Genomic DNA, 27785 nt, shown 5'->3' on the forward strand with positions numbered 1-27785 from the left:
CTTTTGCAGTTAATAGCCCATCAAGAAAAGAAAATTCTCTCCCGTCTATGTTGTAGCAGGTAAAGGGATTGGAATAGCTCTTTTCCTGTGTGTTTTTGGGTTGGATGATTTCCACAGTGCTGGCAGGGTGCAGAGGAGGGGGTTGCTCTCGCAAGGGGCTGTTCAGCGAGGAGCGAGGGTCGAGATGGCCAGCTGCCACCTGCGTGGGGCTGCCCTTACTCCCGGTCAGGTTTACACAGCTCTGCACCCCCCTGCCTGCATCCTCCTCTGCCTGGCTGCCTGGCCTTTGTGCCTTGGGATCCCAGCGGCAGGCTCCAGTTGGAAGAAGGAAGGGTTGATTTTCCCGGGCTTTGATGTGTTAATTCCCCGGAGGAGCTGCTTGCTCCGCCTGAGGAGCGCTGCTGCTTCACAGCTCCGCTTCCCACATCTCCCACTCTGCTGTCGCATTTGCCTCCGTCCTTGGTTAGATGAGGAAACCTGCCGTCGCTTAACCTCTCCGTCTCGGTTCAGAGGAGCCCTGACAGTGCCACTCGGTACGGCAGGCGCCTGCGGTGCTGGGGCTGCAGCTCTCGGCCTCGGCTGCCTGCCACAGTCACTCGCGTCCTTGAATGCATGAAGATAGTCATGACCAGCATGGAGTATAGCTGGGACATTCACGGACACTGTGTCTGGCTAAATAAGGTAAGGCTATCTGTGTTTGTTCTGGCTCTTGCATTTCTCGGAGTGACAAGCCATGGCTGAGCAATGCTGGTAGGGAATAAGCGTTCAGTCTTTCTCTTCTATCAGATACCAGCTGAGCTGCTGTTGAAGAAACCGAATATTTTGAAACAGTTGCATCTTTCCTATTCAACAGCTGTGTTATTTATATTTAGAAAATGTTTCAGGTAAATTCCTCAGAGTGAAGGTCTGTCTTAAGCTGGTTTTCTTTCAGAATTCACTTTTATTGTAGTGAAGCCTTTAAAATATAATGCGGGGGTTTTGAGTGTTGGGTTTTGGTTTTTTTTTCCCTTTCCCCTCCCTCCTCTTTCTGTAGGGAGGAACTGATCTGTAAACTTTAGGAAAAGCTTAGCGGCAGGTCTGCCTGCCTGCTGCTGGAGCATGTGGAGCAGGCTGCAGGTATTCAGAGCAATGAGTAGGGAGGCATGAAATGCAGAAGATGCCAGTTTGGGAGGGCAGCGGTGGGCTCCCATGCAAACTGGTTAAACATGGGTACGGATTGTGTTCAGACGGATTTGACCAGCATGAATTTGGGATGGAATCGATACTTACGGAGGGTAAAGCTGTCACGGCTCTGTATGATAGAGGAAATGGTGGTAAATACTTTGCTTGGAAGACCTGGAGGCTCTGCCCGTGGCACACCAAATAATGTTGAGGTAGCTGAGGCTGTAGGAGCCCCCCCTGCAAGGGACTCCCTAAAAGCGAGCGAACAGGCAGAACAACGGTAGCCGTGCTTAGCTAAGCATAGGTAATGTGTATGATAATGATCTGAACAACATAAGCATGTTGATGAGCTCTAATTTAACTCCAGATGGTCAGGAAAGAGATGTCAGGGACAGCTCGCTTGCCCAACTGTTGACTGGGCTGTGGTGGTCAAAACAGTCAGTGCAATCTGCTATACAAGAAAATAATGCTGTGGAGTGGCAGCTCCTTCTATACAAATCAAATTGCATCTTCAGCAAGAACAGTGTGATTTGTTCTGCTTATTTTGTCTCAAAAGCAGATGAGAAAATGAGGGTATCAGCTGCAGTAGGCTAAAAATGAGTTTTATTTTTGAAAGGAGAATTCAGCAATTGAGAAGAAATGGAATTTTTTTTTTTTTTTTAATTAGGAGGCTTAAAACAGCAGCTATTAGAAACTTTCCTGTGGTTTGGAATGCTAACTCACTTCCAGGGAAAATGGATTAAAGACTGAGGGCAGACAAACTGTGAAAGTTTGGTGATGCATCTGCTTATTACAGGAATAATTCCCTCCAGAGCAGTGTGGATTTTTACACTTACAGGGTTGCAGACAAAGCTTACACACGTGTTTAACAGATTAGCCATGGATTGATTTTGCAGAGTTTTAAGTGCACTCGGTCTGATCTTATAAGGCATGTTAAGTAAATGTTTAACCTCAAACTTCTGCGAAGTCTCAGTGGCATTGTGACAACTATTCTTTTGTTTTTAGGATTAAGATCAGTATTGGTAAATCTGCATTCTCTTCCCATACAGTGTTTTGCAATTAATCCCTAAATTGAAAACACATTCTAAGTCTAACCACTTCATTGAACATAGATTTTAAGTTGCTAATGAAGAAGAGCCTTCTTTGGAAAATGGCAAAGCCTGTCTTACACAGCTAGTAAACTATGTTAATCCTGTATTGACATTGACATCGATGATACCAATTTGATACAGAACTATCAAGTGCCCCAAATACTCCTGCAGTTGCTGTTGAATCAAATATTTACTCTCGTTGTTGTTGTTAAAGCAGAGCCATTGCTCTGCAGAGTGAGTAGTTGCCAGGGGAGGCTGCGGGTCCCCAGGTGGAGAGAAACTCCTCCTGAAGGCCACACCGAGTACTGCTCACCCAGGTTTTGCACACACCAGGTCTCCTGGCATCTTTCAGACCTCCTACAGCCCGTTCATCCCCGTTGGGGCTCCCTCCACCCCATCTCCTGATGCACTGCTTTCCCATATCCAGTGTTTGGGCATCTTCACTCTCCATTTCTCTTCAGTCCTGCCCACTGCCATCATTACCCTGTTCTTCTTTTCATGTGTTTCATCTTCTCTCTTCTTTTCTCATCTCTCTGGGAAGAAAATCATGCCAGGTATCAACTTTTTACCTTTGAAGACAGCGCAGAGGAGAGATGCAGGAAGGCATTGTGTGGCCATTGCCTGCAGGTCCCTGATCTCTGCACCACCGTGGGAGGTGCTGGGGCCGCTGCTCCGTGAAATAGTTGCTGTGACCTCTCTGTGTCGTCCTTTCTCCAGCTCTCGTCTTTTTCCCCACGCTAACCAAAGCCAGAGACTTTCCTGCCTTTTCATATCTAAAATGAAGAGTTAGTCCCAGGTATTATGCAGAAGTTAACAACACTTCAGGCAAAAAGCAAACTGCTGTTGGGTTGTACACAAAGTTTTCTGTTTTCAGTGTACCACAGGAGGTCTGTTTTTATGCAGATTTTACAAAATATTTCTGGTGACTGCCAGCAAAGACATCTTTGGTTTTGTGGGAGAACAACCTTTACTCCAGTCCTGTCTGGGGTTCCAATCACCTCCTCCCTCTTTCTCATGGCAATGTGCAGCTGCAGGCTGAAATCTCGTTCTCTAAATGCTCCTATTGTAAAACCAAGTACGACATGCTGAGCAAAACAGGATATTTTTTTGAGGAATGGGAATGGAGTTTAACGAGAAAGGTGTCTTGGCAAGATGCTGTTGCACAGTGACTAACATTCTGCTTTAACACCTCGTTGGTTTTCACATCATTGTAAAGACATTTTCATCGTAGTGTGAAACCAATACTTACCTCGACATATTTTCTTCGCACAGTGTTTGGTTTTAGTTAATTTGTGTCTGGTTACGCTGACTGAAGGCATCAGGAGGTTCAGTGGTTAGGGCGCTGATGTGGTGGTTGGGAGGCAGGGAGTCGAGCCTGTGCTTTGACAAGAACTTCCACGTGAGCCCCGGCAGGATGGAAGGGCGTCTTTGCACCTTGGCTGCCTGCTTGTAATGGGGGATGAATATCACTTTCCTACATCAGACACACAACTGGATTGATAAATGTGTTGTATATTACAAAATACAGATGCTGTATTCATGGAGGCTGAGTAAGTGCCTGAGATGTGTTGGAGGTCTTTAAATGAGAAGGGAGCTGCAGAATAGCAAAAGTATGCAAAAACTTCATTTGTGTGTTTCACACACAAGTCAAGTTACGAAATTTAAAGTATAATCTGCTATTTGAGCAGCTAACAAGTTTATTTTGGAAGCTCTTTGACTTCTTTCACCTAAATTAAAACTGTTACAAAACTGAAGATCTTGCTGATCTTGAATGGAGATCCTATGGCATGAGCTAAATTCTGGTAGAGGTCAGGGGGAACACGGAGCAAATTCAGAAGTTTAGAGTACTTCTGCCTTGGTACTTAGTTTCTTGATGGTCAGAAGGCCTAGTAATTTACTGCTAAATAATTCAGATTCAGGGTATCGTTATGGTGTGAGGTAATGGTACAAATTACTAGGAAGCATCCTTTCTTAGTCTGCTGTAGCTCTAGTGATGTCAGGGAGATGTTATGGTCCCCTTGTAAAGGTTACACGCGTATGCTTGGGAGACACATTTGCAACTGCACACTGATTTACAAGCTGCCAGGTCACAGCCTGATTTCTTGAGGATAACGTGAAGGTGAGCTGAAGTACTTTGTACCCCCTCCTGTTTGCTTTGCATCTAATCTTTAAGTGGTGCTGGTGAGCATTTTATTCCTCTGATTTAAAACCAGGCAGTTTCTCCCATCACCCAAAGTCAGGCATGTAACTTAGAAAAGGATTTTTAGCTGGCAGGTTTCCTGAGGCATCCTCTGCAATTGGGGGAGACATGCTGTTTGAAAGGGATATTCAAAGCAGGAGCCCGAGGCTTGCAGCTCCTACGTGGGGGTGGCCTCTCATGGAAGGGTTGTGCTGCAGACTCACTGGGGCACAAGGATCAGTCACCCAGTTTCTTTTCATCACATATTCAGAGAGAAATCAAGGCCCCTCAGAGTTGGTGGGAGCCTCTGTACGAAGCGCACTGGATTTCAGAGCAGCTTCTCAGACTCCTCTAAGTGATTTATGCAACGATGTGAACAAGAATTTCTTTTCTGAGCTGAGATCTGATTGTGCTGTTCGTCACAAAGTGCTTTGAGACAGCTTTGAATATGGATGGAGTAAAATGCTTCTCACTGCTCAAGAGCATTGAAGTTATTATGAAGAAAGTAAGTTGCTGATTCCTCTGAACTCTCTGATAGCATTAACATGTATTCTTGTTTCTCTTTAGCCTCAGGCAGCTTTATAAAGAGATGCGTTTAGAGTGCAGACGTTCACCCATACCCAGTAAAATGTGCCTGATGTAAAAGGATGTCTCTTACTGTGTGTTTTGTTTGACTTGCAAGAAGCGTAATGCACATTTTGTAGATTGTACATTGATTTTTTTTTTTTTCCCCCCACTTGCTGAATGTCTTTGGGGTATTTGTCTCTTTGCAAGTATGGCTTAGCATAGTACGTCACTGAGCACAAATTTTGTTAACAAAATGCTGAATGCACAGTAAGTGAATTTTGCAGAATTGGGTCACCAAAAGGTTCTCCCTTTCTCATCTTTAAGCCTCTGAACAATTCTTGTCCTGAATGGTGGTCGTGTATCCTTTGACAGTTTAGTTGATTTGTAACCCTTTGGGGGATGAAGAATACTTTAAATCTGTTCTTGAACTGTGCAGACTAAAAATACTCCTTAAGTGTGTTGGTCACATTGAATGACATTTATGGTACGATACCTGACAACACAGTATTTGCTGTCTTTTTCAGACTAATGGACATATATCTGGGAATGGAGATGTGTATCAAGAAAGGCTGGCTCGTCTGGAAAATGATAAGGAATCTCTTGTTCTGCAAGTGAGTAGTCATCTAAATTATTTTTTTCTGCTCTTGCATTCATAAGAATTTGTGATAGTATGTGATAAAAACTCTGAGGATTTATTTGCAGTTGTGTCATCTTTGACAGAGTTCAGAAGGCTTGCTTATACCTGAGAGTTAACACAGATTAAGGATAGGTGTGAATTTAGATTGCAGGAAAAATCTAAAGGGCTTGCTTTCTGCGTATCTGATCTCTTTTTGAATCTTGGTAGGTGAGCAGGTCTGCAGAGTGACCACTTTCTTACATTCATGTCTGTCCTTAAGATCACCATTTTCCATGACCATTCACATACTGGCCGCATCAGGTGACAAATGTCCTGTCCTCGTGAAAGGTGACAAAAGCTGCGGGACTGGCCAACAGGTGGGAGGAGACGAGCAGCTCCTCGGAGGTCCTGCTCACCTGCTGCTGGGCTGGACTGGGTCAGCCCCGAGTGCTCTTGTCAGCTGGCTTACTCTTGCCATCAGAGTTGGGACTACCTGGCACCTCTTGGTCTGTGTGGGCATCCTGCAGTCCCCTGACACAGACCTGGCCTAAGGGCTGTGACAATGCTGAGCTCTGCTCTAGGCAGCTTGTCCTTGTTCCCAGCGGTACTGCAGATTTCCTCAAAAGAGCCTGTTTAAAACAAAAGCTTAATTCAGAAAAGGCAAAATGAGAATCAGTCTGCAGTCTCAAAGGTGTTGTCTTGGTGTCAGCTAGCCTCGGTCCGTGTGTTTTAACCTCCTTTGCTTTTATTGTTCTGAAAAGAAGCTGTATGCTATGGTACACTGTGTGCAATCACTTGGAAAGCAGAATAAATGGTATACAGTGAGGTTTAGCTATTTGGTTGTTAAGGTAGGAGCTAGTGGGTTTTAGTTAATGTATAGTCACAGCAAAAGCATAATTGTTGGCTGTAAAATGCAGCAGCCACCCCTTGCAAAAACTTCCAGGACAAGTCAGGAGGGAAGATGCAGGATTGTATTGCGTCCACCGGAGCTTTCGCTGAAATTCCAGTAAGCATGAGGGGAGAGCTTTCCCTCCTCTCTTGTCGCCTTTGCCACACATTGTGTCCACTACAGAGCTCTGCTGCTGCTCCTCCTCCCCCCATGGTCCCATTTCATCTGTGGCCCAGCCAGCACTGTTACTCACTGTTCTTCAGGTGACAGATATGGCATGGGTGCAAGGTACTAAATATGCATCCCTTTTTCTCCGCTGTGCAGGTAAGTGTGCTTACAGACCAGGTGGAAGCCCAAGGAGAAAAGATTCGGGATCTGGAGTTCTGTCTAGAGGAGCACAGGGAGAAGCTGAATGCCACGGAAGAGATGCTGCAGCAGGTATTTCACAGGCACATGCCTGTCTTGCTGTCTGTCTTCATTCTGTCTTAATGAACTGCATTTTGCTTCGGTGAGAACAGTGCACTTCAAGGTGTTGCACCCCTTGATGTCTCTTAACTAAGTGATAATTTTCTGCCATATTTGCTTTAAAGTCTTTGTACTTGGTGATGTCAGTGCTGCTTTACACTGTAGGAATCCAGTCCTGCTCTTCTTTGAGCCCTTCCCCACTGAACTTCAAAGAGACTTGGATTAAAGCCTCTGGCAGGATGGGTGGGTTCCCCTCAAATCTCCTTGCTGCCCAGAGCAACTGTGATGACAGACAAGCTTTTTTCTCATCCTGGCAGCCAACCCGCGATAGTGCCCCCGTGATCTTGGATGCATCCTTGGTGCCTGGAGTCTGTCAGATGGGTAATAGCTGTGTCCCAGGGCTTCAGAGAGTGCAAGGAAGAGTGTGATGCTTTTCCCCATGAAAGAGGCCTTTAGCTGTAGAAATAAATTACTGAATTCTTCCTCTTGGATGAATAATTCCATTCTCTTCCTCTTTATCTTGAATCAGGAGCTTTTGAGCAGAACATCCCTTGAAACTCAGAAGCTGGACCTTATGGCAGAGATTTCCACTCTGAAGTTAAAGCTTACATCTGTAGAGAAGGATAGACTGGACTATGAAGACAGATTCAGAGACACAGAGGTGAGTAAAAGCCAACTGAATAAATTGTGAAAGCTGTATGTGGCTTCACGTTACCTGAAAATTTCCTGTATTCAGGAAAAATTCACCTGTATCCTGGGAATTTTTTTTTGGCCAGGCAAGAAGGGAAGTCATCTTTAAGGTTAAAACATGTATCTCTTAAAATAAGAAGTGTCCTCTTTGGTAAACTCTGGTTTTACACAGAAAGATTTCCAAAACCAGTTTTTGATTCTTGCCATCAGATCTCAGGAGGGATGGCATTTAGGATGGATTTAAATAAAATCATGAACTTACTGCACTCTCTTGTCCCAACTTTAAACTGTCATTGTCTTAGTAAGGCATGTCTGAGGCAAATGCTTAAGCCCATTGCAAGTACAAAAAGCATGCATGTGCAAAGACATGGCATACTAAAACACATACCTTTTGGTTTCAGTAATAGAGAGAATGAGGTGACTCAGTGTGAGGGCACTTTGAAGCCTCACTTCAAACCCAAGCCCCACAGAAGCCCAGGACCGAGAGGCCAGCAGTTATTCATCTCAGCCTGGCTTCAGCCCAGCGGTGTACAGTGCCAGGCAGAGCTGCAGCCCAGAGCTGCCATCTCTGGCAGCGCTCTCCTGGGGCATTTGCCCTGTGTGCACTGCAGATCTGTGTAGCTGAACCTTGCTCGTGTTTGAAGCCAGAAAGCCTCAAAGCAGATGGGCAAACCCATTTTTTCCAGGAAACTCCAAGAATCAGGCCAAGCTTTGCTGCCAGGGTGACATACCCCATATCAGAAATACCTTGGAGTCTGCCTAGGAAGCAGAACAAAACTTCCAATTCTGGGTTCATCAGTGAGCTGAAATGTCGGATGTTTGTATTGTGGGTGTTCCAGTTCATTCATTTCTAGAAGGGAAGAAGCCATAATGTCATCACATTGCCCTTTCCACTTCAATCAGTGGTTTATCAACTCCCTTCCAGTTTCCTACATATTTTCCAGTGAAGTGTTGTTCCTCACTTGTATTGCAAGTGTAAGAGCAAAAGTTAGGCTTGCTTTTGAATTACTTTCTTTGGGCCTGCCTGAAGTAATACTCAGACCCAAAGAAGTCCACAGGTTGAAAACTAGTGACTCAAATCATGTTCAGCTTTGAAAGGTGGTGATCATTTATGTAGTGATGGCAGTGTCCATTCCTGCAGTGTAGCACACCTGAGTGCTGCCAAGCTGTGGATCGGATTCATGTTGCCTCCCATTACTTTTTCCTCTAGTTTGATTCCCGCTGTTATGTGAAAGATCACAGTGTTGCCTTAAAAGTGGCTGATTTTGCAGTCTAGGCAAGTACTGTGCATGGCGATGCTGGAGAAATTGGCAGGTGGAAAGGTGGAGAGAATCATTGAAGGTCTTCTGCATCCATAGGAGGTGTGTTAAGAGCTGGCTGCTTTCTCAGCTCCAGTGAGGTCTCTCTGCCCACACAGTGCTCGGCTCTTTCACGAATTACAGCATACAACATATAACTCTCTTCACCTGTATAGTGACACCTATCATAAGCAGCCTGAACAATAGATACATGAGTTGACATCAGCAGTAAATGGCTTTGGGGAGGCAAGGTTTGGTCCAAATGACTGCAGTGAACGGGTGCTTTCAGAACTGGATTCCACTGCATCTCCATTTGTAAACACCATGTGGTTTCTTGTGCTTTCCAAAACAGGTAACAAAAGTGATTGGGCTTTGGGTGATTTGCTTCCTCTCTTTCTATTCTTATTTTTATTGAATGTGATTCTTTGCTGAGCTTTCCTGTATTCCCCCTTCTTTCATTTCCCTCCTCAACTGCAGTCTCTCCATAACTTAATAGCACAATTCAGACAGCAGACTGAGAAGGTGGATGTGGAGCTACCTCTTTTCCCAGAAAAGTGATTAGTGTGAGGACCACAACATGCACTGCAACTCTGTAGGCTCAGTGCAAGAGGCCTACCTGCATGGCAGCTATGAAGATCTTTTCTCTTTGAAATACCTTGAAATACGCTTAATGTCTTTGATAAAAATAAGGTAACCTAAATTATGTTTAAAAGGTAATTACTATAATTAGGAGCTATATATATTTATTTGCTGGATATTTATGCTAGAACTAATGAACTATTACTAAAATGTTCCTCCCTTTGAAAAGCAGAATGATCTAGTTTAGTGTGATAGAAATTATGTTGTTGTTTCTTCTTTGTTTCAAGACTTTATAGCTGTAAAAAGGCTTAGACTTAGACACTGAAAAGGATAATATGTCTTAGTTTCCATTTTGTTCAGTGGAAAAATGAATAGCTAATTAGCTGTAAGGGTCTCAGTCATGAGAAATCTCTGACAGGTATTTTGGAGGCAGGACTTATTCAGATGTACACAATATTTTATTCAGTGTTGATCTAATTATATTCCTGTTTGAAGTAATAGATGATCAATTATTTCAGCAGAGCTGAGTATTTACATTAATATGTAAAATACTCTACCATAAACCACATTATAGCATTTACATGCAGTGTTCAAAATGGAAAAAATTTCATACCCCATAAAAATTTCATTCTCCTGCAGAATTACCATTCAGATGAAATCCTTCATATTATCCACTTTTGACTTATGTATGTCATTGCAACTTCCCATTCCAGCTTGGTAGGTTTCTCATATTCACCATTCTTTCTCTAAACAGATGCTTCACTAGGCGTGTAAGCTTTTTTTCCTTTGTGCTCTAGGACTTTCCTGTCTAGAGGTTCACAAACACACAGCTTTTTCAAAGCTAATTGTATACTTAATAGAGATTTAGAATTGTTCTGTTCTTGAAATCATTCTAGTCTTTCCACTTTCTCGGCAGACACCAGTATTATTTTCCTTAAGGAGCATGGGTGGGCTGAGTTGGGCTGAGTTTATGTAAGAAAATATCGTACGAGGGAGTTTGTTTAGGGAGGAGTCCATAACCAGACGTGGTCTTTGAAGCAGCAGCCAGAGGTTAAACTGGCTCACTCATGGGGAATTCTTCATAATTTAAACACCGCCAGTCTCCTTTGTGCAGATGAATTTCTGAGTGGAGCAAAACTACAAATGTAGTTTGTGTTTCCAGTGCCAGTTAAGGAAGCCTCTGACCTCTGAAGCTTAAAGTTATCATTGCTTTTTTGTGCCTCCCTGGCCCTGCCATGAAGAGCACAAGTAGCATGAGCAGGGAAGGAAAAGGCTTTGGGAAACAGGGGTCTGTATGTCCCACCCCGTCAGCTCCATTCATGGATCCATGCAAGGAACAGCTGTTGGGTGTTTCCATGGAGGGACCTGACCCTGGATCAGAAGAGGACCATTTAATAGCTCTTTCCTGTTTTGCAGGTTTTTAAGACAGGAACACGCATTACGCCCAGGGCAGGTATTTTAACCCATTTATGGGTGCCCAAAGAGGAGGTATTAAATGCAAGCAGAGCAGGTGCCATACACTGGGCACCATGTGGGTGATTTTTACTGCTGGTTCATCCAAGTCAGCCAGGGAGCTCAGTGGGTTTTTGGTCTGATCTCAGATCCTAATGAACCCGTACAACACCCTGAGTGTCATGGGGACATACACATCTCAAGCATCACACTGGTCCCAAAAGCTCTTCAGGTCATAAGCAGTTATAATGGTTGGCACCTTCAGGTTTCAAACAATGCTGTGATCTCCTTGCTGGGGCTGCAGGAGGGGACAAGGCGCAGTCCTTGCTGTGAAAGGTTTGTAGTCAAAATCAGTTAAAGAGAGAAAGTGGAAGAAAAAGGTAAATGTTTCAGGGCAGCAAGCAGGAAAGTGAAATACACTGGGAGGATTAGGATTTCTTAGGGAACCTCAGTGCCTTTGACAATCTCTACCTCCGTTAGCTTGCCCAAAGCTAAATAGTAACTGAGTAGCAGGGGAGAGAGCCCTGTATCGGCCTTTTCTTTTTCCTCGGCTCATTTATGCAAGGCTTGACCATCTCTTTTGTACTAATAAGGGTTTGTATATGGAACCTGGTGAATCTTTAATGTACTCCTCTGCATCAAAAAGATGAGAATGAACGTCATTTACAGTTACTGTGTTGTAGATAACTTAAGACATGAGTTAATGTTGCACTTGCAAGAGAGTAATTGAAAATATTTTTAGGGCAAAGCATGCTGTTAGGACTTGTATTTAGTTCTATTTAACCCTTGAGCAAATTGTACAGTATTTTTGGTGACCAGTTACCAGTGGTAAAGGATCCGATTACCCATGAGGCCCATAATAGATTAAGCAGAAGAATTTAGTTTCTGCTCCAAGATCTTACACTCTTGGGTTCTGGTTGCAAGATTGCTTTGTTTTCTGTGTCATTTTGAGTGCATCTTGACATTTCTGTTAATCGATATGGGTTGCGCTAACTTTTTTTCATAAAAGGCACAGAGTTTTGGTTTGTTATTCCTTTTGCTCAGAGGGGCCTTTTGAATACGGATAACTGGTTTCCCTCTCCTCCTCCAGTATTTTAAAAGTCACATAGTTTTAGTGATAAATATGTAGGCAGCAACCTCAGCAGTTATTGCTACACAGCATATTTTGACATTGGATCATGCCAAAGCAAAAATGATGGCTGCAGGAGAGAAAAGCCCCAACAAATCAATTGTCATAGTGTCAAAGCTGACCGTCAGACCTGGGAACATAGATTTGTTAGAGATCTCGAATGCTTGGTGTTGATAAGAAACAGCTCAATTAATGTAGTCGTGCAGACTGACATCCATGTACATTTATACTTAGAAGAGTGATGTGCTTTGTAAAGGCCGCACATGGAAGAATCAGTGAAGAATTGCAGGTGTATCCAAATCAGAAAGTCATACATTAGCAGTAGTAATTACTAATAGCATCAAAATGTTCTGTATTTTTATTTTCCTTGTAGTTCTGGTAATTGAGCTTGGATCTTGCTAAAGAAATACAGATGCTGCTCTGTTGCCATCAGATTCATTAAGCACAAAATAATAACCAGAGGCTTGTAAGCTCAGAAAATGTGGCGTGGGGCTGGAAGGCAGGCGTTACCAGGGACCCATGAATACCCTCTAAATGTTAGCTGCTGGCTTGTTAATTTATAAATTATAAATCTCTATTAATTATACACTTAGCTCTGACAAATTGTGCTTACAGTTGTTAGCTCAATGTACAGCATTGCTTGACATGGATAGGATTTGCCTTACCATGTAGGAAAAGAAGCCAACCTAAGTACCATACTTCTTGGTAGTTTAAAAGCTGTTATACTGCAGTTCAAGTTCTCTCTATGTTTTCTAGGGTGCACAAAGAGCTCATCTCCTCTTTTGAAGAGTTTCCTGGTCATACAGCATTACAGTAGCTGCTGAGAAACTGCCTTTTTTTTTTTTTTTTTTTTCTTTTTTCCTTTTTTCACACAAACATAACATTGATCTGGTGTCCATACATAAACTAAAGGTCAGTCAGATATACATGAGGCAGAAGCTTGCTGGACATCTTTTGAGTTGTGCAAAAGCCACAGCTTTCTGGTAATGTGTTCCCCTGCTGAGCAGGAAGATGATTTTCCCAATAAGCTGTGGTTTGTTATCTCTTATGTGGAGGGACACTCTGTCCTGGTTGTCCCCCAGGCTTCCTGCAGGTCTGCAGCTGGCCACTTAAGATCCCATTTCCCCATCTAGAGGACGGGGAGGTTCTGAGAAAGAGTGCCTTGCACCTTGGTGGGGCAGTCAAACTCGGGGTTCGTTTGACCACTGCAGGAAGTGAGCTGTAGAGCTGGTGGCAGGGCTGACCTCCAAACCTGGTAGGTCTCTCCAGGAGGATGGCCAGGAGGTCGAGCCATTCTCTTGAAGAGCCCAGATGTGAGTTGGTGGTGGCTCTGAGTTTCTTCCAAACTAGGCTGAATTTGCAAAGCTCAGATGTAGTGGCACCATTGATGCTTAAACACATATGCCTTTGTGCTTGTAGAAACCAGCGATGGCTCTTCCATTCAGCCCTCAGTTAGAGGGGCTCATTTGAGTGGCAGAAACATGGATTTACACTGTAATAATTTCATATCTTGAAAAGGCAGGTGACGGCTGGCGAGCCTGCGGTGGCTGCTGTGTGTTGGAGGATGGCCGCCACGGTTTTCCATTACCCACTCGTAGTGGTGGCCATCCAAGCAAGTTGAGCAGCCAGAGGGGCAGGAGGCCTTTCTTGGCCCTCAGCACAGGCAACACAACTTCAATTTATGCCTCCCTTTGTCCTCTACCCTCTTGCATTCAGTGCAGTAATGCAGAAACTGAGAAATACAGTCCCTGGATACCTAGGAAGCTCTAAATTGCTTGACTTAGCTATGAATTTGGGTGGTGTGGTTTTGTGTACGGAGTGCCTTTTATTGCTGCTGTGTTTTTACAGTCCTGCCAATGGGTAGCTATTGTTTGTTTTGTTTACTGAATTTCTTTGTTGTTTCTGGTCTTGTTTTTCCCCTCACTCAGGATTTGATCCAGGAAATAAATGAATTGCGGTTGAGAGTGGGAGAAATGGACAATGAAAGACTCCAGTATGAGAAGAAACTGAAAACGACCAAAGTAAGTGAGGCTGAGGAGAAGCAGCAGAGATGGGTGTAAGTCAGGCTTTAGAAGTTCGCTCTGTTTTCCCCAATCCTTGCCGGCACCCTGCAAAATCCTGAGCACTCTCAGGCCTGGGGGTTTCATGGTACTCACTTAGAAACAGGGGTTATTTCCAAATTTCATGCTATGGTTTTCAGATCTGGGCATTGTTTTTTATGAAGGATAACTTACCAGGCAGCTGGCTGTTAACAGTAAATTTATTACCTGTTTAGATCCTTGTTTCACATATGTGTCAAGAAACACCAGTTGAAGTACATAAGGCATCTGCCATGGGTGACACCAAACCTGAGCATTTATTTTCTCCTAAATGTGCTAAAAATCAGCCACTTCTGAAGAGAAAGCATTCACCTAAGTAATTCTAGCAGCCTATTTCTTTAAGTGTCTAACTTCTCTTTGCCATTTAGCCTTGTCTCTTTTCTATCTTTAGTTTTCTCTCACTCCTCTGTCTCTGTTACCAGTCTTTAATGGCCAAACTTTCTAGTATGAAAATCAAAGTGGGTCAGATGCAGTATGAAAAGCAGCGGATGGAGCAAAAAAGCCAGATGCTAAAGGTGTAGTAGTTTCGGGGTATCATTGGGCCTGTTTTGAATCCTTCATGTTCCACCGTTTTATGGTCTGTCTTGCATCGTGCTGTCATGCTCTGTTCTTCATTAATTGCTGTGTGTTGATATGCAGTCTGCCCTTTCCCATTAGATGTGGAAAGCTCTTTATGTAGATATTCCTTGTAAACAGCTTTTATATTGGATGGGAGAGGATTTTAGTGCTGTGAACTTTGCATAGGTTACACATAATGGAATTAGACTTGGGTTAAAATCATTCCCTTTCCAAGGGAAGATTGCCTCTTCTGTAGCTTATGTCCATTATTCAAACGGAACTTTTTCTCACCTTTTTAGAGAAAATTTATTCATGAAAACTAGCTAGAAAATAGTTATTCTTTTATACTGTCCCCTCTCCCACGTGTAAATTTACATATCGTGTTTCTAATTCAGGGGAAGAAATAAACATCAACAACCACATGCAGCTCTAGTTGCCCATGGGTATAACAGCAGCTTCTCAAGTGACCAAGAGATGGTCTTGTTTTGGAGAAGCATGGGTCCTACACTGGCAGAAATCCCATCAAAATCAGTATCAAGTTGGAGCACTGGAGGATTGTATTGCCCAACCACTATTCTGGAAGAATCTTGGATTTCTTGACAATTTCAAGATTGGTCTATTTTTTAGGGATGCTTTAGCGCAGACAGGAAGCAATTTCAGGAAATTCTGTAATCTGGGCCATAGTTTGGGTCGCAGACATCACTATATATTTGCAACAGATCTTTTGAGGGAAGCTCAGGAATATACCTAAGCCACAGTACTACTTTGGTTTATTCCTTTAAGGATTTAAAACTTCAGTTAAAAGCTGTAAATGCCAAAATTATGAGTCTTGCCTTGTTTTGTTTTGTTTACAAACTGAACAAATTAAATTTTCAGTGTTGGGTACATTTGCACTGAGGGTCCTGTCTTGATGATGCTGTTGCACAAGATATCCTCGGACATCAAAGAAACATGTTACTAAGCTGAGTAGGATTTGACTCAAATTTAAAGAAGTTAAATGCATGGATCCGTGCCAGTCACTTGCTAGTGCAGATGGTTAGATCTAAGTTAAAATTTGACAGCATTTATCTAATACACCCCAACTCCCCCAAACACCATCTGTCTTATTCCCATGAATCTCAACTCTAAGCTTCCTTTCCTAATGCTTGATCAGCAAACCCAAACTGTGGCAAAGGTACCACATTTTTTGTTTGAACTGCTTTCCAGTATGTGTTTATGTGCGTGATGGTGTCGTGATTGATTTTTCTTTCATAGAAGCAGTGGTTATTTCTGAAACTGTCCTCAGCCTGGTATAAGCACAGTTCCATAATTGTCCAGCTTAGAACATGCAAAATGCTGTACATACCAAAATAAGTGTTTGTAAATTTTAGCATTCAGCCTCATCACCTGCACTTTTTCTGTCTCTGCAAGGTAAAATAAACCAGAAAACTGCTTTTTTTGCTTTACTCTTTCTTTTTCAAATTTAGATGTAAAATCTCTTTTCAGTTATACATGAGACCAACACTTTTGGACCATAAGCCCCCTGTTTTTGCCCCCTTATGGACTCAGCAGTCAGTTGTGATGTTCAGAATCAGTTTGGTGGGTGTACCCTCAGCCAGTGCAAATGTCAGGGGGCCCTCAGTCGTTTCCACTGGCTGAGGACCTGTCCACTGTGCTTCATAGGAGGAAATTTTGGAAATGTCTCAGATGTGTGTGGAAGCTGTCACTGAGTGATTCTGTGTCTGTTACAGGATGAGCTAGCAGCTTTGAAAGACAAACTAGAGCAGAAGGAAGCTGAGGTAAAAAGATTGCAAGAAAAATTAGTTTGCAAGCTGAAAGGAGAAGGAATTGAAATACTGGACAGAGGTAAGAAGAAGGGAGGCTCTCTCACCGTGTCCTCCTCAGTCGCCTCATCTGAGGTCATGTTTCCATGAATGGTTGTACAGGAAATAACAGATAAAAACCTTAATTTTCATATACTTTCTGTCTTCGTGTTTACTTCTTTTAACATATTTAGTGGGTGTTCACGATGCAGCTGCTGAACCTACTGTCATAGCAAGATCTCAATCAACTTTAAACTAGCCTAAGAAATCCTTAGTTAGCCCTTTACGTGGCTTGCATGGTGCCTCAAAAGATGCAGTTTGTATTGGCAAAGAAATCCTTAAACTGATTTCAACAAGTTCCCCAAAAAGCTTATATTGAGAAGGAAATTTTCTGTGTGGGTATCTATGCTGGGCTTTGCTTGCACACCCCTTACTGGTAAGGAAGGGGAAAAGCCATACTGCAAACCAAAGTATGATGTGTACCAGCAAATGTTCAGTGTGGACCTAGCCATAAGTAGGTGAAAATGAGGACTGGTTCTGGATTTGTGCACTAGTTAAGTCTAAATCCTAATTAGGCTTGAATTAGCATGGAAATTTTACATGTCAGATAATTATTTTATTTGCTTGCAAAGAAGAAACAAAATCAGTATTTATTTGGAGAAACTTAGATTCGGGAACTTATTTAAAAATAGAAATTTTTCTTTAAAGCCTCAAAAAAAATTTCCACAGTCTTTTTTGACCTGCTGCAATTTCACTTCTGAATATGTCTCACTGATAGTTATTGCTGATTTTAAGATTGTGCTTTTAAAGTACATTTTTTAGAAAAATAAAGGCACAAGAGATTAATTGGTTTCCTCCCCTGACCTGAGGAGGAAAATGCTGTGTGTAGATTGTCACATTTTATTTAATAGAATGATCTGTTTTCAAAACCACTACGTAAGATCACTAAAAGCGACCACATTATTGAATGGTGATTCCTTTTTTTTTTTTTTTTTTTAGAACATTTAAATGTGAACAACCTGGGGGCTGCTGTGTATGTTGAACTCCCATTACCCTCTGGTTCTCAGCTTTAGTTTGGTTTTCAGTATAGCTCAGCAGGAGATCTTCTGCCATGATGAACCATGTTTTTTCTGCCTTGGACCAATATTAAGTAATGCTGTTTGCAGATAACACAGGTTATCTGCCCCATTAGCTGAATTGTGCTTTCTGAACAAATACGCATACATTATCGCTTAGCTGGCTTTTGCCAGTAAAGTGTTAGCTTAAGAGTAATCTGTTGGCATAAGCCTTTTCTGAGGCTTTACAAGTGAAAGCATAAGTTGAAAAATATATCCTTGAGACAGGTAGTTGTGTATGAGAGCAGTGAGACTATTTTGTGTTATTAGGAACGTTAGCACTGGGGGAGTGCAGGTTGAAACCATGAACTGCTTGCTTCTGCAGTAATAAATGAGGAATAGTTGACTCAAGTATCAATATTGTGTTAAAAGTTATTTAATGTCATAACCTTCATGCTAATTTCAAATCCAATGGATTTTCCTGCACAGATGAAAATTGTAAAAAGAAGCTCAAAGATAAAAGTAAGGTTTCTGGTGTCTTTCCACAAGCATTTGCGTTTCAGAAGTGCTTTCCAGAATAGCTTTCTGCATGTGTTTGCAAAACTGCTTCTTACAAACATTGTTAGGTTGCATCATCTATAACCCTTACTTACACTTACAGTAAAATTTGAGAATAAGGGTGGATATATCACACCTGAAATACAAAGTTTTCTAAAGAAAGCTGATAGACAAAGAAAGATTTGGTCTCATGGAGACTCACAAAACAGTTGCCTCTCAATGAAATGCAGTCACAATTCAGTAAACCAGGTTTTCAGTTAGCATAACTGAGTGAAAATCATTGGAACTAGATCAGTTGCTGTTTTAGCCCAATGTGTCTAAATGTCTTTCATCTAGAAAGTCAGCCAGGCAGCTTGTTTTCTTCTTGCATTTCATTAAGGAGGAAAATGTTCTTCCCACTCTCGGTTTTCTGAGAAATTTTAGGAAGTTTAAAACAAGGTAAAATACTTTCTTGCCTGTGAATTTGGCCACCTGCCTGTGTTTGTAATGAAATTTAAAGTTTACTTCATTTATACAAGGTAGATTTTTAGCAAAGATTGAGATTATTTCCATTCTTTTTGAATTTCTAGTCCAGAACACCTCCAAAATCTGACCTTGTTAGAATGTACATGTTTCCATGTATTTATACTTCTTTGTAAATAAGGATTATAGATGGAGCACAGAACACTGTCATCTGTATTAGGGACCTTTTCCAAGTCTGAACTACAATGTATGTTCTGGCATGACTGCTCATCACAGCAAATACTTGTATCATTCTGTTGTACTGTCCTCATTTCTACATCCATACTGAATTAAGACTAAGCATCACTGCACAATGCTTTCTTCATCATATCCATTAATCCTATTGCTTTGTATAGTGGGTTTTTGAGATGCCATTTGGGGTGCTTGTTGACTGTTGTAGTGAGGATGTGGTTTATTGCACTCCAAATGTAGTATTTTGGACTTTTTGTTTTGCAATTATTTGGTTATTTGAAAGATGGAGATAGTGAAAGTCAAGCAGTAGTTTTACTCTTGACTTTTCCATTTTCCTAAGGCTGGGAGGTTGGGTAAGGAAATTTCCTGAATTTCATCATTTCCTTGATAAAAATGTCAGAAAAAAAGGTTTTGAAGAAAAAGGGTTTTCTTCTATATATTTCCATCTAAAATAGAATTCAAGTGGCTTATGTTTTGTCTTTTAATTTGTAAATGTACTTTCAGATATTACCAAGTTGCTTCTAGGTTTTTTGTTTTTCTTACACTGTCTTATTTAAATTGACTTAGAGAACTGTATTGTGTTTTTAGATATAGAAGTACAGAAAATGAAGAAGGCGGTAGAATCTCTAATGGCAGCAAATGAAGAGAAGGTAGCAAAGTCATTATTTTTTCAGTAATCATTCATCAGATTGAGTTAAATCTCTAAGAAAATCTTCACATATGAACTTGGCACAATTCAATTAAAAAATCAAATTTGTAAGAATCAATGATTCACTATAGTCAGAAGCACTGCAGTGCCTTTAAGGGACTATAACTGAGCATTTATCAGCTCTGTTGCATGAACACAGTCTTTACACTGTTGTGTCATTCAGTTCAGAGCAACTGCAATTTACACCATGTTCTGAAAATGTAAAGAGCTCCATACAAGTCCCATGAGATATCATAGGCTGCATTTCCAAAAGGACTTTCTATAAAGTATGAGTTGTTTTCATGTATGGTTTTGCGCATTCATATGCATGTGCGTTTTGTAGGATGTTTTCTTTTGATCGCCAAAGTCCTAATTCCTTTGATTACTGCTTTCTTTGTACATGGCAAATTTATTATACTCTACCTTTGACTTAACAAGGGAGCTGAAATCCACCTTCAAGGCTGGGACAATTCTGGTGATTAACCAGATGATAGTTTTTGCTAAATACAAGTTTGGATATTTCAAAGCCTCTCAGAGTTCTGGGTCCTGTCCCATCCACACTTCCCATTTCTTTTAGTCTCAAAACCAATTCAACTGAAGAATATCTAGTATTTGTATTTCTTATTTTTGATTTGCTGAAGGAAGAAGCACAGTCACAACTTTCCTTTATTTTAGGATCGGAAGATAGAAGAGCTTCGGCAATCTCTGAATAGATACAAGAAAGTCCAAGACATGGTGATACTGGCTCAAGGTAAAAAAGGTATTGTACAATAAAAAAAAAAGTTAAACTCTACTCTCATTTAAACTCTAGGTGCATTGTGGTAGTGTTATTATCGCCTCTTAGACTTACTATCTTTGGAGGCATCTCTTAGGTAGAGTAAAAGCCAATTCTTCAACTGGTGTGAACTGGTAAATTGCCTTTTTCTTCCAGGCAGCTGCACATTTGGGTGCTGTCCCATTTGCCATCTGGTAGTAGTAACTATTACTGTCACGTTGCTTATTTCCCTCCTTGTAAAATTAGTTTGAATATGATAAGCTCTTAGGCTCTTTCCATAGCCTCCTGAAATGCCTTTCAGGGCTGGCTGCTACATTAACTGCTAAAAATTGCTGTTCCCCTCTCTTGCATGTATTCCTGGGGAGGGGTTGGTAGCTGAGCAGAGCAGTGCCTGAGCATGCACGTTCCTACGAGCCAAACCAGCACCGCCCCAGCGGCTGCACATGCTGTAATAGCAGTGCCCGAGAGCTGCAAAAATGTTTGTAGCAAAGTGGATGTGCTGCCAGGACTGTTTTGTGATGACACGCCACATCTTTGGCATGTAATGAAGCCTTCACAAGCCACCATGTGCAGCAGCTGTGGAATAGTTCTCCTTCCTTACTGCAGTGGGGGGCCAGGCTGGCTTTTCCTACCAGTCTTTTTTCACACACACCCCCAAAAAAAGCCTTCTCTGCCACCAGATAATGAGCTTAACTGTGTGGCTGAAATGGTATCTATAATATATACTGTAACATGTAATGGTCCATTCCGTATGTTCCAAGACTGGTGGAGGTTTCCAGATCCAGGAGCTTCTGATCCCCAAAGGTGATAAATGTTGAGGAGGTCATCAGTTTGATGTAATTGCATTGAATACCCTATCTCTCTCCTTTCTCCCTTAAAAGAAAATCAAATGAAACACATGTAGAACGTTGTACTGAAATGGTTCTGGGTTTTCAGATGAAAACACTTAGATGTTAGAAAATTAGCATCTCCCTTTACAGCAATAATCCTGTACTGGTGGGTTTTTTCCCTGCATCATCCTGTTCTTTCAGCATTCAAGTTGCATTTTGTCCTCTGAAAGACCTATCCCCGGTGAATTTTAGACATTAGCATTCTGGTAACGTATGCACATATAATATATGCGCAACTTAAAAGTCTGTGCACCACAGTGTTGTATTACCGCCTTATGGAAACCTCCTTTGTTGCTGAGTCCTCTGAAGGCCAGAGAAGGCCAACCCAGCCTTCCACTGACTTTGAATTGACCCGAGCTCGTTGCCTGAGCTTCTTCACAACAGACAAGGGCTTGTGGCTTTTGTTAGCCGTGCAAATGTTGGAGGTGGATGACCCTCCTAGGAGAGGGATGTAGGAGCCCCCAGGGATCCTTTCAAAGAGTGAAGATTGTCAATAGCCAGAAAAGACTGAGGAGGCAAAATACGTATTTTTGTGGTGGTGGATTCATGTTTGGGCTCTTGGGTCTGCTCTCTTGGGCCAAGGCAGGAAAAGTGAAGGGCAGAGCTCCATCTGGACATGCTGCCGAGACTGGGGCTAAGACCCAGGGAAAAGAGAGGTTCCTGGTGCCCCTCTTTGCTCCTGCCTGGCTTTTGAGAGGCCATCCCTGCAGGGAGGTGGTGGTTGCAGCAAGGAGATCCTGACCTCTGCTCCTGAGGGTGCTAGCTGATTTGCGGGGCCATGTGAAAGCCCTCAACCACAGTCTCCAGCTGCCTGTCCTGCTCCCCCACGAGCACTGCAGCCCTGAGGTGGGTGCAGCAGTGGGTTCAGGAGGCAGCTTCTCTTAGTCCAGCGTCATGGACGTAAGCCCGGATGGGAGCTGGCATGTGCCAGAGCATGCTGGGCTGAAAACTGTCTGTGGGCTTTGGATCTTGGTATGTAAGGGCTTTTCCTTCCTCGAAACCACTGAGGGGCACTAAGGACACAGCTGCATGACTTCAGGCTGCAAGGCTGGGAAAGCACATTATCAGTGAGGGAAGAGGAAAGGTGGTGATGAGGGCAAAACGCCATGCTGAGTGTTGGAGAAGAGAAGCAGCATTTTTTGAATAGGTATTGCTCTTTCATGCAGTGCTATGCCTTCAAAGACAGGAGGATGTTAAAACAGACCTTGAGTCTCTGGGAACTGTGCTTTATGGTCAATTCATGGAGCATGGACAGAGATTTCAGGCAGTGAAAAATGGGCAAGAGAGGTTTTTGCTGTGAACAGTGGCTTGTGTTTGCATCAGATCTTTGGCAATGAGCGCTAGGTTTCTGCTCACTTTTCAGAAAGTATTGGTTGCCTTTAACTTTTTCTTGCCAGCGTCAGTACTCTGGTATTGATGACAAGTGTGGAAATCCAAGCCTTTGGTAGTACTGAGGCAGTTCAGGAGCTCGTTAGGAGCAGAGGATGCCAGATGCTGGTGCAGGCTATGGCATTAACTAAGTGAGACACAGTCAGTTTGTGGCAGTCTGCAAACATAGTGTAGTCACTTAAAAGCTGGTGTTAGACTCTTGTGCAGTGGGCTGCATTTTTCCTATGGGTAACTTGAAGATATCATAGAGACCTCTTAAGTTTCAGGCAGACTTGACCCCTTGGTCTTTCCGTAGTGAATAAGGGAAAAGAAGTATTTAGTATGAAATTCCAGAACACGGGACAGGAAATAACTACTCCAGTTTATTCAGCTTGTTGAAACTGATCCCACTAAATGCCCTGAGGGCATTTGCTGGGCTTTTTGCTGTCAGATGTATGTCCTCCCTCTGCTCCACCCCTGCTATGTTGTGGTGGTTGAATTGCGAAGTGACATTTGGCAATGACTCCCCTTCTGTTGTAGTCTGTCCTAAAAAAAAAAAATAATCCTAGCCTCTTCCCTTTTTGGCCCATAAATGAGCACACCGGCTGCGCCTTGTGTGGGAGCAAGGGTCATCATGTATCCAGAAGTAAAGCCAACAAGTTTCCATCTTCTCTCTCTTCAGGCAAGGAAAGTGATGGTGAAGACTTCTTGAATTCAGGGTCTGTTTCCACGGTTTTATTGGACACACCAAGTCTGACTGACCCAGAGAAAAGCCCATCCGCAACCCCAGTAACAGCATCTCCAATCCACGATGAGTTTAATGTGAATATTCATGAGGAGGTATCTCTCTTTCTTCCTCATTTAATGCTATCACTTCTTGAAAACATTGCTTGTGCTGGATTCATATTGCAGATGCCAAAACTTAAGTTTCTGAAAAGATTTTTTTCTGGGTTGCACAGTTTTTAGTGATGTCGCGTATCCTTTTGGAGAATGTAGCTTTCTTGTGAAAGCTGCTGAGGAGTTTCATTTGAGTTCAGTTAAATTTATTTTTCTTAATCATCAAATGGATCCGGAGACAGCAAATAGCTGTATTTGTCATAAGAATGGGTCTAAACTACTTTTCCTATCAAACATAGAAATTGCTTTTCATATCAAACATAGCTGTTTTAGGAGCTGCATTTAATTTGTCAGGAACTTGAAGTAAATGTGTTGGGACTTATTAAATATATCCTGTCGTATTTAAAAGGATGTAATCATCATTATATCCATTCAGTTAAATGATAGGTAGGTTGTGGTCCAATGTCTGATTTTTACAATCACATTTTCCAGTAATAAAACTATAGATCTCTTCTCTTCGAGCTCTGAGTCAGAGCAGGGACTTGACTTACTTAACTAAACAGCATGAAGACACTATGAAGAAAACTAAATTAAATTAAATGTTTAGCAGCTTTTTGGTATTCTCTGAGTTGCCGAGGACAGGAGTAAACCTGAAAAGTGAACTACCTTTCATGGGGTCTGTGGTAGAGAGAGATTTAGCAGGCAGCTTTGGGACACTTGAGATTTTTGTCTATGCTGTAGCTTATCTGTGCAGTGATTCATGTTTTATCTTCAGTGCCATCTTTCAAGTAGAAAATCATTGTATTACAATAGAAAGAAAAAAATCACTTTTAAAAATCTTATTTCAGATCCTTCTTTTCATAGTTTATCTGTCACTCTTTTCATTTATGTCTGCTTAATTTCAGCTCAAAACCAGGTAACATGTATTCTTCATTCTTTCTAGAATTCCTTACAGATCCACACCAGTATTTTACAGATTTCAATCCCTTCTTTTTCATCAACATCCAAGAGCCCAGAAACTGTTGCAGAGAAAGTGAAAACACAGCCTAGGCCAGATCCTGCAAGTGAAATGAGGTATTATTGTTGACTATTCACTTGACTAGCTATAGCAAACTAAGCTTATGTTCATGAAGTGCATTGATTAAATCTTTTTCACTAAGCAAGTATTAATTTGGTTGCTGTTGCTTGTAGCAGCACTCGTACTCTATACCAGCTGCTTTGCAAGAAATGAACAGAAGGAGAGAAAAACTGATCTAATGTGTAATGAAGGACACAGAATCATTATTTTTATCTGGGTTTACATCATCTAGGTCTGGCTGACGTAGTGTTGGCTGTGCTAGCACAAATGCATTCCTGATGATTTGCATTCAGACATTTTCCACAGTTGCTAAAGATTGGTGTAAGGCACTGCCAAAACTGCAACAAAAGGACTGTCTGGCTCTAACCTTGAGCTGTTAATGGAGCCCCAGAAGGAAACCCAAGCGGCGTTTCAAAAGATCAGAGAAAGAGATACCCTTGCTGCTGTCCTTTGGCATGATGAAATGCAAAGATATTTCTTTGCTCACTCTTATGAGAGCCCTGCCTGAGATTTTGGAAGCCGGACGAACTGCGTAGGCGCAGCGTCCCAGGGAAGCTGGGGTGGGGATGCGTTACTGCACCCCAGGGCTGTGGCTGAGCTGTGGCATCCGGGGCCCCCATGCTTGAACCCAGTGGCAGCCTCCTGGGGGAAAAGTGGCCGTTGGCTTCCCCCAGCATTTCTAAGCCTGCACCTTCCTTGCCTGGGTGAGGAAACCCAGCCCCTGCAGATCTGGACTGGCACTGCAGGGAATACTGAGAAGCACACCAGACTTGCAGCTGGAAAAGTCTGTGCTAAGGCTTTTTCTTCTGGGTCCAAATCCCTGGCTTTATCTACATGAGTATCAAAGACTAGGAATCCAGAGGCAAGGAAGTCTTGTTGGCTTAAAACCATCATCAATCTCGATGTGAAAAATCAGTGCAAGGTGATTGATGTGTGATTTTTTCCAGTTCCAGTCAAGGAAAGCATCCTATCCAGAAGACCAGCTTTGCTTGGTTTCTGCTGTGCTGTGCCTCATGCAGCTCTAGCCATCACCAGCAGGGATTTAATCTGTGTCCCGTCTTGGAAAAAAAACAAAGCACTAACCTGCAGTAAAATGCCCCGTGCTGTGAGTGACTTACAGGGAGCCGGTGACCTCCACTACTTGGTGCTGCTGCAGACTCTGCACGTGCTGTAACCTCTGCATTTATTTAAGCTGAATAGTGCAGTATTGTCATCAACTTACACTGCGAGTTGTCTTTCCTGGGCCTCTTGAGCTCACCTTTGTCCTTTTACAAGACTTGCCACCGTAGAGGAGAAAATTTGCCGTGTGTTAGTACCATAACAGCTGAAGTGAAAACAGGATTAAAGCATGCTGAGATGATAGGATTTCTGTATCAGCAAGGTATTTGGATGGGATCCCGAAATGCCTTACTTTTTTCGTATCTTTTTTGTTTTTACAGTGAAGGAAGATCAACAGGTTCCTCACCAGAAACTCAGCTGTGTGATAGTCCAGTGTAAGTATCATAATAAAAAATGTTTAGGAAATATATTTATATGTGATTGTCGACTTGAAACCCCCCCCCAACGCACCCCCCATATTTTACATACACTGTAAATATGTCAACTAATTCTAACCAAGATGGTATTCAGTGGTGATAGTTTTCTGCTCATGTCCTATGTTTTCATGATCATTATTTTCTAATGCTTTATCTGTCCACATGTGCAGTTAATTTATTTTACATTGTGAAGCATCTCTAATTCGGTTGTAGACTCTCATTATATTTTGAAATTTACAGTTTTCCATAGTACATGTGCATGTGATTTCCTTTTTTCTTTTGATAGTGGGGGAAAGGTGATCAGCTGACTACAATGAGAAAATAATTTTAATTTCTGCCACATAGCCATATTCCCTAGGGAAATCAGTGGGTCTATTTATGAACTCGAAGTTGAGTCAAAGGATTTGTTAGTAAGGAGCCTAAGTCAACAGGGTTTGTCTGGTACACAGTGTGAGGCTCAGCAGCTGTTTCTATTTCGAGTGACTTAGTCAGTGCCACGAGAATATTCCCAAACCCAAATTTTACTCCCCTTATGTTGGTATAAAGGTAGGTAACTTAGTGATGTTACTTTTAATTTATACCTGGTCGCGGGAAAAACTTTAACGGTAACTTTCTTTTCAGCCAGACTTAAGTGTTCTGGACTGTAAATCCCACCAGAAGTTGGGGGATATCTGGTCCAAAATGGAAAATGGAACTGAAGATAAAATACTAAAACACACATGCTTGACATAATGTGCTTGGCTTCTTTAAGGATTAAATTAGTCAGAAGCCTGTTGCTAAAAATACTGGTTTTCATAGCTTTTGTTTATATCACTTCCTTTGCCTGTGTAACTTCTGCTTGTGCTTCTGAAAATACAATGTTAAATAAGAAGCCAAAAATATCCAAAGGTAGGCATCATGTCACTGAAGCATTAGCAGCAGTAATTATGATATGGAGGTTCTTACAGTACCTCATTGAATTGTGTGGACTCTGATAAGTGCATTGATTGCCTTAATTCAAAACGTCTTTGTTTTTGGTATATCTTATCATGTATTATAATGCTTTCTTTAAAGCTGATTCCCAAGAGTGTGTTTGTCTTAGCAAATTTAATTCCTGTAACTTGGCTTGATTTTTATGTTGTTGTTTCAGAACTTCTTCGCTGCAGAAGTCCAGCAGTCTGAGCAGTTTGAGAAAAGAGACATCCGAAGCGGTTCGTTTGGTCTCTTAATTCCTCCCATCCCCTTAGAAACAAGGGTAACGTCTCTGTTGTGGCAGTGACCACGTGGACACTCTGTTGTCACCTTCTGAGAAATTCTGAGTCAGAGTAGGGCTCCTCATGTCATTTTTGCATGAGGCGTTTACCTGAGACTCTCTTGCTGTGTTTTTCCTCAGATAATGAGGTTGGTTTTTTTTAGTTGATATGCTTTTATGATTTAAGACAAGAAGAAAGTAAGTCCCACTACCGCTTCCTACCTGTGTTTAAGGCAGATAATTTTAGAAGGCCATGTAATTGAATGCATTATAAAATACAGTCTGGGGTGACTATATGTTTCAGGTGGTCAGAAACAAAATACTGAGCCTTTGAATGTCTCGTGATAGCTTCAGTTTAGGTCTCTTTTGAAGTGACCAAAAGCAGTTAGCCTCTAACAGTGTCGTCAAATCAAGGCAATTCCTGTGCTCTTTTTTGACAGCCTAAACTTCTAAAAGCTCCTGAGTTCTCTGATACCCAAGCTGCTGAGCTGTGCCTTACAGC

At 42.1% G+C, this 27785-nt stretch overlaps 1 protein-coding gene across 9 annotated transcripts in view; it reads left to right on the top strand.

Moving 5' to 3' along the window:
- PPFIBP1 (PPFIB scaffold protein 1) overlaps positions 1–27785 on the top strand; it is a 120439-nt gene that overhangs the window by 69423 nt on the left and 23231 nt on the right. For 4 of the 9 annotated variants that reach the window (XM_075506891.1, XM_075506936.1, XM_075506897.1 and 1 more), the window contains exons 5-16: positions 5523–5609; positions 6828–6941; positions 7498–7629; positions 14045–14137; positions 16504–16618; positions 18120–18152; positions 19470–19531; positions 20245–20329; positions 23285–23442; positions 24383–24513; positions 25957–26010; positions 27182–27242. In XM_075506891.1, the coding sequence (XP_075363006.1) occupies positions 5523–5609; positions 6828–6941; positions 7498–7629; positions 14045–14137; positions 16504–16618; positions 18120–18152; positions 19470–19531; positions 20245–20329; positions 23285–23442; positions 24383–24513; positions 25957–26010; positions 27182–27242 (1125 nt within the window). The remainder of the gene's footprint in view (positions 1–5522; positions 5610–6827; positions 6942–7497; positions 7630–14044; positions 14138–16503; positions 16619–18119; positions 18153–19469; positions 19532–20244; positions 20330–23284; positions 23443–24382; positions 24514–25956; positions 26011–27181; positions 27243–27785) is intronic. The other 5 variants (XM_075506920.1, XM_075506943.1, XM_075506929.1 and 2 more) reach the window with 3 other exon arrangements.

Source organism: Mycteria americana, chromosome 1, assembly GCF_035582795.1.
Source record: "Mycteria americana isolate JAX WOST 10 ecotype Jacksonville Zoo and Gardens chromosome 1, USCA_MyAme_1.0, whole genome shotgun sequence".
Lineage (NCBI taxonomy): Eukaryota > Metazoa > Chordata > Aves > Ciconiiformes > Ciconiidae > Mycteria > Mycteria americana.